Source organism: Hippocampus guttulatus, chromosome 5, assembly GCF_054856545.1.
Source record: "Hippocampus guttulatus isolate MCC_2025c chromosome 5, RoL_Hgut_1.0, whole genome shotgun sequence".
Classification (NCBI taxonomy): Eukaryota; Metazoa; Chordata; class Actinopteri; order Syngnathiformes; family Syngnathidae; genus Hippocampus; species Hippocampus guttulatus.
Genome location: NC_141265.1, coordinates 6,863,210 through 6,875,588, shown reverse-complemented (window position 1 = coordinate 6,875,588; position 12,379 = coordinate 6,863,210). Strand labels below are relative to the sequence as shown.

General features: G+C 41.0%; 1 protein-coding gene across 2 annotated transcripts in view; it reads right to left on the bottom strand.

Annotated features, from left to right (window-relative positions):
- Positions 1 to 11,287, bottom strand: part of sgsm1a (small G protein signaling modulator 1a) — a 30,879-nt gene extending 19,592 nt beyond the window's left edge. For both annotated transcript variants that reach the window (XM_086110948.1, XM_086110949.1), the window contains exons 1-3: positions 11,215 to 11,287; positions 11,063 to 11,106; positions 2,648 to 2,723 (exon numbers count right to left, since the gene is read on the bottom strand). In XM_086110948.1, coding sequence (XP_085967074.1) covers positions 2,648 to 2,723; positions 11,063 to 11,106; positions 11,215 to 11,233 — 139 coding nt within the window. In that variant the 5' untranslated portion in view covers positions 11,234 to 11,287. The remainder of the gene's footprint in view (positions 1 to 2,647; positions 2,724 to 11,062; positions 11,107 to 11,214) is intronic.
- Between the last annotated feature and the right edge of the window lie 1,092 nt (positions 11,288 to 12,379).

The following is a 12,379-nucleotide window of genomic DNA, read 5'->3' as shown; positions in this document are numbered from 1 at the left end:
ATGACGGTCGGAAGAAAACACTCTCCTCCGACTGACCGGCCTGGCTTTTAAAAGATTCAAAGGATAATGTTTATACTGACAGCAAAGGAACTCCACGACACTCTCCCATGAATACGCTATTAAACACAAACCCGACAACATTAAATATTAAACACACTGAAGCGTTGTGTAAACTGAGACGTTCAATCATATTTTAATAAAATCTGTGGAGTGCGCAACACCGTATTTATATAACTTTTCACTCGCTAAACTGTGAAACGGGATTTCGGAAGAATGTGCAACATCATTTAGCTACACTGAAGTTCATTTCCTCATAGGATGTGAAATGCAAAAATTCTAATGCACCATGCTCTCTCGCATTCACACACACACGCACACACACACACACACACACACACACACACACACACACACACACACACACACACACACACACACACACACACACACACACAAAAAGCACTGAAGATTTGATATGTGCATTCTCTTCTTTGACAACAATTTGCAACAAAAGCGTTTGTCCTTCAAGCAATTTGATTTCATTTCCTCTCAGTCCTCCAGTGCTTTTTCCTCCAGGCGTGAACATGCTCATTGATGTGGAATAAGGATTAAATTGAATTAAATGTCACAGTGACCGCAGGTTGAAACAGTTGTAACCGTTCTGACATCTGTTGGGGAATCTGACAAATTAACTTTTACCATCATCATCATGCAACTGAAAGTCAGATGTCAGAAATGCTTATGACAGCTTTTTGAGCTTTCTTGGGATTTATATTTTTTAATTGTTATTTATGATGCCACCCCAGAAGGCTACCAGCAACTATATAACCCCCCCACCCATATATACACACACACACACACACACACACACACACACACTTGGAGTTATAATGTGCTAGAAATATTTCAAGATTTAGATTTTTACACATTTTTTAATACAACAAACAACCAAATTACAGTATCTCAAGAAATTTGCATATGACACAAGAAGCAGTCAAATAATTTTTAAATAGAAAAAAAATGGTAGGAACGTATTCTTATGTCTTAATGAATCTACATTAATAGGAGTTTAACTTTGAACGAGTGAAACAAATGAACTTGTTCTCTGATAGTGTCATTTATTAAAATGCATCTGGATACAGTCACAACATTATCACCACTTGCACAGTATAATGATATCCACCCATACAAGAGTAAGAATTGTATCTTTGGAGAGGTGTTATAAAGTTTCCACCCTACTTTTTAACTGTTTTTAAAATTATTATCATGATTTTAATTTTGTGTTTACGTTGAACCCTTTTGCTATCATACAAATATCAGTCAGTACAAACTAATGAAGTGAACTCCACAAATTTGGTCTGAGCCACACAGCTGACAAAGTGTGGCTTGCACGTGGGCAGTGCGTTTCTCACACACTAAAATAATAGCAGTCTTCACAAGCACCAATTGCTGAAAAAAAAATAAAAAGAACTTCAAATGCCAGTTGCTTCACACTAACACAATTGCTAAAACGATGTGTTAATGGACACGTTTATATGAAGCAACTACCCTAAAAATGTCAGATTAATGAATAAACAATTTGTGTAACCATTCACTTGACTCATGTAGACTATTATTGGCAGAAACTTTCCAGTAAGTTTTTCAGTCTCTAAAAGAGACTCACACATAGGGAAACCTGCTATCAAAAGTACTTTTCTTGTTTTTTTATTAATTTGTTAATAGTATTTACTAGTATTACTTTATATTTGGTTCTATGCGGTATAAATACAGTATGTACATTTTTATTAGACTACTGTTAACAGATACTAAGAAGACAAGTGGAAAATGTCCCATTACAAATCCATCTCCTGGTATCTTGTCTCAGCAAAATAGATTTTGTCAGGAGCCAGTACAGCAAGATCTTTTCACAGGAACCACGTGACCTATGAGTGCGTGGTAATCTCTGAGGTAATTAATAACATTAATTAAGAGCCGGTTCCATTTTGGATGGAGGAGTCTTGGGAGTGTTTATTGTGCCTGTCTAATGCCAGATATTTGTGATAGTAAAAAAAAGGAAAACAAGTTGATCACGACTGACATCACAGAGCCATGGCCATATTGGATAAAGTGCCCCAAAAAAAAAAAAAAAAATCACATCACTCTAACATTACCGGGTGCTACTTTCATCTCCTATTCTAGTACCCTTGATAGTTGACTTTTATTACTTAGGAACATTCCTGTAACTCTTGGGCCCCTTCATGATTTATATCGGGTGCTTTTGGGTAGACTAATTATTTTTATGACTATTATTCCCTCTGGAGATAAACTGACATCGACTGGCATACCGGAACAAATTGTGCGTGACTTGTACTGAATTAATAAACGGGCTGCCATACAGCTCATGCTAATTATGCTAGCACACTCTTAGCTGTAATACTGTGTGTTGCTTCTTTCCGTTGTCTTTCATACAATCTATCTTGAACAAGAAGCAGAGTCCCCCACCCTCTTGAGGTGTTAGAAATGTAATGATACATTTCAATCAAATTTAATTTTGTGAGCAGTATAGTCAGGAGACGCATGGAATGGCTTTTCTGTTGCGGGAGTTGTTCACAGTGCACATTGTCGAAATAAGCATAGGTGTTATCCAGCGCTGTGTTTGCTTACTCACCACAAAGGGAAACAATATGGCTGCTGTCTTCATGAACAAATTTCCTGGTGACCGCTTCCTCCATAATCTGCTTCACCTGTCAATGACAGAGCAGATGCTGCATGACTCACTCATTAATATGCCACAGCTGCACGCGCAGAGTCTCTAAACGGATTGTTGAATGAGCGAGAAATAAATATATTACAGAATTATCTGAAGGATATCCTGAAAAAAAAAATGAAGGTAGACAAATGGGGTCCTGTTGTTGACAAATCAAAGGGAATAAAAATGGAGTGGGATGAGTGCTAAGTGGCTGAATGAGTCACCATCTCTCACCTAGAGGATCCTTCCGAGGAATCGAAGTGTGACATTTGGAAATAAAAGGGGGAATTTGTTTGGCATTGACATGTTTTTATTCTACGTCGATCCCCTTTTCTATCTTGGGCGGGAGCAATTGATTGTGTTGCATTAAAGACATCTTTTCATGCTAGCAAAAAAAAAAAAAAAAGAATAAAAATAAACAACAAGGTTAGATACGCACACTCTGAAGGTAACACTCGCAATTGGTCGTCATGGAGATCTTAAGCCATCCCTGCGTTCCTGCCAACAGCTAAGGAACACTAGTTAAGAAGACCGAATAAATCAATCGCCATGGCGAAGTCCTACTGCACGGGCCGAGCGTCACTCCGCAGTCGTCGTGGCCGTGCACATCTATAATTTCCTGTCGAAACGAGTCTGTCCACAACCAGTCTGACCCACACTGGCCAGTTCACATTTTAGACTCACACGTGTCCAAAGACGGATAAACACGGATTGCGGCTAATTTTACATTCAGTTTTAGTTGCGTGACGCTTTTTGGAGAAATGGAAGTCATTTGCATACTTTACAAAGACAAATTCAAATATCATGTTTATTGTACATGTTTGTTGTATCATCTCAGAGCAAAATACGCTGCTTAAGTTACCCCCACGGGCACTCGCGAATCACCGCTGCTGGAGTGTGACGCTTGAGAGCACAACTAATCCTGCCAGTGAGAAGTTTTGAGAAATGTGTCGATGAGAAGAATGTATGAAAGATCCCCTTGTTGGACAGTTGCATTTTACAGGAGAAGAATTATATTCAAGGATGAAAGAAAGCCTTTGAATCTCAATTGACTTTCTATTTGATAATTTGACTTTCATTCCAAGATTTGACTCAAGTAAATATCTGTTACATATTTCAGGAGAAGAATTATATTCAAGGATGAAAGAAAGCCTTTGAATCTCAATCGACTTTCTATTTGATGATTTGACTTTCATTCCAAGATTTGACTCAAGTAAATATCTGTTACATATTTCATAGAAAATCGTAGAAGCAGAAAAAAATGCAGCTAGGCTAATTCAAGCTGAACTCTGTTTGGCACATTCTCCGGGCAAAATTATTCTGCTCATTCTGGCACTTGGGAGTTTTTCCCATGGCTTATAAACTGATGAAAACTGACGTAAGCTGTGCAGTCTAGTGTATCCGATCATTATGCATTTTTTTAAGGGCATACATCGCTTTAGCTATGGAAAGCAACTGGGAGTTTGAATCATCCTGACAGCTACGGATGCCTGTGGCTTCATGTCATCTGAGGCCATCTTCAAATGCAGCCTTCGTAGGAGACCGTTTGAGGTTGGCCATAGTTGGAGGTGCTGCTCCTACAGATTTTCTGTCAAAGAGGCACACAACGGCTTACGATCTTTTTCAACTTCCAAGGGTCGATAACTCAGACTTTAAGGCCCAAAGTTCTAACAAGCCATTGCAATGTTTGATCCTGATACCAGCTAACGGTCAAGTAAGTTATTTTTATTCAGATGGTATCAGCGAAGTCATCAAGTCACCATCAAGCCTTATTGACAGCCAATCCGGGTGACGAAGGACAAGCCATACAAGTTTGCGTGTCAACATTGCTGAATCAATTCAGCTTTGTTTATACATTTGGCGGACTGTTTGTCTCTTTACCGCATTCCAGTTGACGCTCTGATTTCTTACGACTGACTATGTTACGAGGCAAATATGCTTCATGTGAAAAGGTTGTGTAGGGCAGTCTTTCCTTTTACTCCTTCCTGTTGGGATTTTTTTTCTGTCTGAGAAATCATTTTTTTATGGTTTAATGATGAAAACACCATTTTCTACATGTTCATCACTAACCACAATCTAATGACGTTATTTCATTATAAACAAAGCAATGGACACTTTTCTTCATGGAAAATATGTCTCCACTCTTCTCCAGACTGGCATAGTCACCAAGCTAGCAGCAATATTTGTTGATCATATTAGCCGGTAATGGATGTGACAGATACATTTGTCCGAGCACCTTTTCGGTTTTAAAGTGCCTGCTCTTTTCTTAATAGCCTCCCTTCATAATATCCTCTTTTCCAGATAGATAGTTGTGATAAACTATTTTGTAAAATGAACACTCTTTACTTTACTCTTTACGACCCGCGTTGTTTTGAAAATATTTTTTTTAATGGAAAACAAAATGCAACTAAACATTTTACCCATGAAAGACTTTCTATAAAACAGAAGTTACATTCGGATCAATGACACCTACAGTATATCCTCAGCATCGACACCTATTATTCCTGCTTCAACACACACATCAACACACATGTCCATAATTAATTCACCAGCCTGATGAGATCCCATGACTTTTGGCAGCTGTCATTTTTATTTCTCATCTGTCTTATCTGGGTTAGTGATCAGGTCTCAGATGTATTCCTTCGGCAAAGTGTCCAAGCACAGACAGCCTGCGGGTTGCTATGGCGACCACACCACGCAGTACCGTTCTGCCGGGGACCATACGTCAATGACATTCATTCATCTCTGGGAGCCGCGAAATGAAAGCAGTACCTCAAATGATAATCTCAGTGGAGGTGGAGCTAAGTGGTGTCAACGATGTGTGCTCATTTGATATTGCAGTGAATCAATCTAGAAAATATGGAGATGTTATAACTGCAACTAAAATGTCACCGTCATGCATCGGTTTCTATTTGCAGCCAACTTCACAGAGACAGCAATGTACAGTATGTTTTCATTTCGAGGCAGCCCCTGTGAACAAAACGGGACGGTCATGAGACAATGCAGTGGGATGTGATAGACAAATTAGGACATGCTGTGATTGCCGTGGATGCCCAGCGAGATTGTGCGTCTAAACATTTGCCATGGCAGTTACGGTGCAAATGAGAAAGCTAGTCGATCGCAGTCAAACGGGGTGCCCGCAACTAAACCTGACCGTAGGTTCACAAGGCGTATTACGGGAAACCTTCCCGTGCATCTCACACTTCTCCGGAGCCGGGCCCAGAAAGGGAGCATCATTGGATTCTGCTCTAAAGTTGCCTGATGTCCACATTTCATCTATATAAAGCCTTGATAGAACGTGACAAACATGAGTGACTTCATCAGATTGTGACAGGATGAGAGGGCCCGTACTGGCATCTGTGGTAAACTTTTCAGCTGATGGGACTCAGCGGGGCCCCTCCAACCACTGACCGTCATGGGTGCCATGGTTGACTGTAAGCAGAAGCAGCAAGACTTGAATGCGAAGAAATTAAAAAAAAAAAAAAAAAACAACAACAAATGGCCAAAGTCCCACGTCGCTCTACATTTGGGGCAAACGTAGCTGCCATGACTGCCGGGAACAACGTGTAAACGTAGCCGTAGCCGTAGCGGTGACAGTTTGATGAATGCGTGTTTCAGCGTCCTGGTAAAATGAGGCTCCTCGATGCAGAGAACCCGGAAGGCATCACTCAGAGTGATAAAGGATTTTCGGCCTATTCCAATTCACTCCTGCAATAGCAGAGCCGAGAAAGCAGAAGGTTCATCTATTAACATAATATCTTCATTATTAATTGTCTCGGTGGCCACCACGGGCCTCCACGCTGCTGAATAAGAGGAGAGGACACATCCCTGCTGTTCATTAAAACTGACGATGGGTACAATAATCGATGAGTCGGTGAGCTAATCTTTCAATTGTGTGGAATCGATTGTTGATTCATCTTATCTTGAGGAAATTGTAGTAAATTGGAGGGTATGTAATTGGCGACCACAAGAAGATACGCTGTTGAATCAGTCCTCCCTCGTTTGCGGCCTGAAGTTGAACATGACGTCAACTATGGAGTGTGCATTACTCTGTTCTATATTATACCGCCATTGGAAAAGGAGTCCCGAACATCCATCTACCTACTTTCTAATCCGCTTATTCTCACAAGGGTTGCGGGGTGTGCTGGAGCCTATCCCAGCTGTCTTTGGGCAGTAGGCGGGGGACACCCTGAACCAGTTACTCGCCAATGGCAGGACACACATAGACAAATAACCATTCACGTTCACACTCACACCGAGGGACAATTTAGAGTGTTCCAATAATCTGCCATGCATGTTTTTGGAATACAGTTATGTGATCAAACCGGAGTACCCGGAAAAAAAACCCACACAGGCACAACATGCAAACTCCATACTGGAATCGAACCCGGTACCTCTGCATTGTGAGGCCAACGCGCTAACCAGTACTGTATACCACTGTGCCGCTGAGTCCCGAACGGCCCAAGAGATTCTTTGACGCCCCCCTGGCCCCCCCCCCCCCACAAAAAATAAAAACGTGAAGGAATTTATGGGTAAGTAACTTTTGATTGATCAGTGAAATGTTGTGAAATGCCCTTCCCTAATGCAGACAACTGCTGATGTCCATCATAATGAAATACCATATCGACATGATAATAGAGTAATAATTATTACTTTAGTATAATGTTATGAGGCAGTGGACAGAATTCCACTTTCTAAGTCCATGCAACCATAGCACAGCCAGAGAATAGCTGACAATGCAATCTTTGCGCCAAACATCAGTCTTGACATGACATTTCTTTCCTTTTTCAGAATATATGAGGCCTCGACCCAGTTTAATTTCAAAGAGAAGCTCCCATCATTCACATCTGCATCTTGAATCGCAGCAAACATTCCCCTGAAGATTGCACCAGCAGCCGCTCGTAACTCAGTTTTGATTCTGAACACATTTAAGCCCGGTTCTTTTAGAAACCACCACCTTTGTTATTCTCCCAGTACAGCCAGATCAGATCACATTCAGACCAAACCAACCCCGTGAATACATTTCATTTCCTCAGTGCAATAACTGCCATCGCTATTCATGGCAACAATAACGTTTGATTGTTTCCCTGCAGAAGCTTCCACCTGAAACCGTGCAATCGTTTGATTGTCTACAAGCTACTCCTGATTAACTAACAGCATTTTGAACAGAAGACAGCGAAACGTGCTGATATCAGCACGCTTCACCGATTCTTCCATCTTTTCTTTTCCTCTTTCCTTTCGCAGCAGACGCGCCGTGTTGTGTCTGTGCACACAACAGAACACAAACACCCGGTGACACAGAATGGTTATATATGAAAGCTGCGGCAAATAAGAGGTCTCATTCAAACCGATTTTTGTGCCAGGAGTGGATTGTGCTGCCTCAGACATCCTGTGCTCTCGAGATAATGGCCCATGTTATTTGACAGTGCATTTGAGTGGACTGATGGCATATCACCGGGTGGACGAGGACCACGTGCATATGGCGACGCCTACACGTGTACAGAACAAGAACACGCGCACGCAGCTAATTAAAAAGACAAGACAATGCAAGTGACAAACAGTAAGTCTTTAGAAAGAGAATCGTGCTCAGCTTTAATTGAGACAGAGATGAATCCATTAATCAAAAAAAAAAAAACCCCGGTTGCGGTATTGTGGCTGCAGTTCCGAACACTGCCTTAAATCATGTCACTAAATGAGAATAGAGTGGAATGGAAATTGCGTTCATCGCTCGCAGCCTCACAAAAACAAAAGAAAAATGGCACAGTTGGGTTCTTTCGAAAAACATACAGTATGGACATCATTGAGCAGTTGTTTAAAGGTTGATGCTCGTTTTGTTAGCCCGTCTATGGCGTTTTGCATTAACATGAAGACGGCGAACTTTGGTGAGGCAAACACAGCGCCTGGTTCTCTTTGCTTTCTGTTTAGTTTTACAGTAAACTTCACTTGGGAGTGGCAATAAACTGCTTGTTGTGAAGGTCATACTTTTTGCTCACAACTCAAGCAAAAAAAAAAAAAAAAAAAGTAAATTGGATTAAGTGTAGTGCAATAGCATGTTAGTACCATAATAGCAAACTTCACGTTTTGCAGCAGCCCGAGTTTGAAGCCAAAAGCGGAATGTTTCGCCAGTGATGGGAAGTGCATTTTTCTGCTCTCTGACCCTGGAATCAGTTCGGAGCACAGACATTTTCTTTAAAATGCCTCTCCCTATGAGAAAGCTCTCATTTTAATGCTCTGCAGTTGTACACCACAGCAAACACAACCACAATAAGCAAAGAGTGGTATTCATCGAATACCACTTTGGAAGCGTCGAAAATAACTGAGCATTATTCTCGTTATAAACGCAATGTGTGTGGTTTTTTTCACACAGCTCTTGTTTTGATTTTAATTGAATTGCGAGGGTGTATATTATGTTCAGTCGTTCATTTGTTTTGTGAGTATGGAGTTCATCCTGGAAAGGGTCTGGTTATCACTGATAAGAGGACCTACGTGGAAACTAGTCAGACTCCATTTTCCACATTCCTCTTTTTACAACATCCTCGATTTAATCTTAAAACAATTTGTCGAAAATAAAGTGCATTTATTTACTGAGCAAACGCAAGTAATACATAAAACAGTTCACAGCCAAGTGCAATCGAGACAGCAAAACCAAAGCGGTAACATTTTCACTATTCTGTGACTGTACAACAAAATGTAAAAATTGTTCGCTCTGATTTTTTTTTTCTTTACCAGATAAGGACCTCAGTGTGTGTTGGGAATCTCCATGGTAACAAGGTGATTAAAAGAGCGCCCGTGTTACGAGACAAGCTCCTAAGCAGAACAAACAGTGGGAAGCTCCCAGCTCAGCCTAAAGCCACAATAACAATCTGCTGCAGACCTTTAGACATTCAGCCTTTGTGTTTATCATCTATTTCCAATTTCGTGATTCATAATCGTTTGACGGCGGACTCATTCTACCTTGAACATTTGACCCATCAGTGATTCATTTCGGCTTCAATCTTCCGACCTGCCTAAACTAAATGGTGCAAATCGATTCACGCAACTGTGCTAATGGGAAAGTAGCTTGGAAAATATATGTTGTTGACATTCCCATTTTAGCATTTTAGTTTACTGGTCCCTGATTTAAGTGCAAGATTAAAATATGACGAAAAATAAACACGTCACAAGCATTCACTCACACAAAAACAAATGTGTCCAGCTACAATCATGCTCACAACCCCCAAATTCCAAGATGACATTATTTAGTCAGATGAATTTTCATCTTACGATGAGCAACACGACCCAGTCATGTTCGAGAAAAAAGATGAATTTGGATCTTCCTCCAATTCCAAAGAGCTGTCTGACCAATTGAAGGCATCTCTTGGCATCCTATAGCAGATATTGGCTGATCTTATTTCACAGTGTGCTGCATTGCTCTTGTGTCCATGATGTTGGTTTATTAGCACTTTAATTGTTTTTAATCACTCCGTTTGCACATCACAAATTGATTGCCATGTGGTTTCAAGAGGAGCATTTTGCAATGCTTGCATTTAATTGTTGTTTCGGATGTGTGAACCCTGTATAATGGAACTGTTGTTTGAAACGCTTCCAGCACCAAAGAGCTCAACTCTGGGATTCTTCACACACATATTGTGACATAAAAATCATCACCATTAGAGACTTCAGTTCAGTGAGCATAACTGATTCAATCCTGTTTTATTCGTCGCATCATTGTCTGAAAAACTTGTTATGTTAATCTTAATATTTTCAGATGCACGCAGATAGCTTAACCCTTCAAAAACTGATAAACATTCACTATACGCTTCTGATGAAAAACGAGGGGCGGAATTTGGAAAGAAAAGAAAAAAATCCTGAAAAATAAATATTGAAAATGACATGGTGGTGATCCGCATATGCGGGTACCGAACTAGTTGGTGATGTGTTACCACAGTCAAGTGACATGATGAGTTGCAATATTTAAGCGAGACAAAGCTGACATGAGTACCTTCCATTTTTGTTTCCACTGTTCATCACACATTCGCGCTCGCACGCTCGCACGCACGCACGCACGCACACGCACGCACGCACGCACGCACACACACACGCACGCACACACACACACACATACGTATGATAGTTAGGACTGCCCCGGAAGACGGAAAAAAACGCTGCACTTTCACAGATTTGAAGGAGGAACATCCAACACGACATTTACAGGTGTCACGGAGACGACATAAGAAAAAACCAGACAGAGTGCAACCGTGTTTTGGGGATTTGGAATCTCAAAACGGATTCTGTTTCACTTGTCACCCCCTCCAAAAAAGTGTTTTGTTTTTGTAGCTAGCTGAAAACACCCACCTCTTTCTTGACAGTGCGCAGCAGCCTTTGGCGCGTCTCGGCTTCTAGACACAAAAGAAGCACATGCCATTTTAAAGCGAACTCAACTCAGGCTTTATAAGTACAATATACTCTGTCGACCGATGTATGGTGGACATCTACGTGTCTCCCACCTGCCATGATTGTTGCCATGGGTCCAGTATACCAGCACGCGCAACACCTCCCATCAAACAGAGACTTGCCAGAACGAGAAATGCCTCCTTACTCCGCCTCCACCACTGTGGACCCGCCTCTTAAAGGTACAGGAAGGGGTTTCCATTGGACGGCGAGACTTTGGCTTCCAGCCTTTCTGTTTGATCAAAGGGTGGACAAACCTTGGTGCTGAAGGACCACGCTTGATGTTTTTACAATAAATACATTTTATATGAATATGTCTATATTTCGGTGGCACGGTAGGCGACTGCTTAGCACTTCTGCCTCACAGTGCAGAGGTGCAGGATTCGAATCCGGCTCCGGCCTTCCCGTGTGGAGTTTTCCCTGTGCCTGCATGGGGTTTGTCCAGGCATTGCGGTTTCCTTCCACTTTCCAAAACATACATGCATGGTAGGTTAATGAAACACTAAATCACAGGTGTCAAACTCAAGGCCCTGGGGCCAAATCTGACCCGTCGCATCATTTTATGTTGCCCGCAAAAGAAAATCAAACATGTCACCTTTCATGATGCTTCCTAACATCTGTACCAAAATTTCAAATTCTCATAATAAATAACATATTGTAGGCATTTTCATGTTACCAAAACCCTCATTACAGTAACCAAAGCAGTTGCAGAAACAATTATTCTTGTCTTCTTTATATGGTTTCATAGTCATAATGGCCCTCCAAGGGAAACAGTTACTACACTGTAGCCTGCGACAAAAAGGAGTGTGCTGCTCTAAATTGTCCCTTGATGTGAGTGCCAGCGCAAATGGTTGTTTGTCTATGTGTGCCCTGCGATTGGTTGGCAACCAGTTCAGGGTGAACCCCGCCTCCTGCCCGAAGACAGCTGCTTTCAGTGGATCAGAAAATGGATGGATATTGTTCTAAATATATATTTATATCTATTGGGCGTTTGAAGGTTGGCTTATGTTTTATTTGACTATTTACAACGAATAAATTAACCAGTTATTTAATTATATGAAGTAAGTAAAATAAAAATGAAGTAAATGAAGTAAAATAAATGATATGGAAACAAAAAACATGTACATATACCTGTGTATATTAGATTACTTTTATTTAAATAATTCAAAATAGCTAATTACTGCTACAAATGTTTTGGGACAGGGTGCGTGGGCCATACAC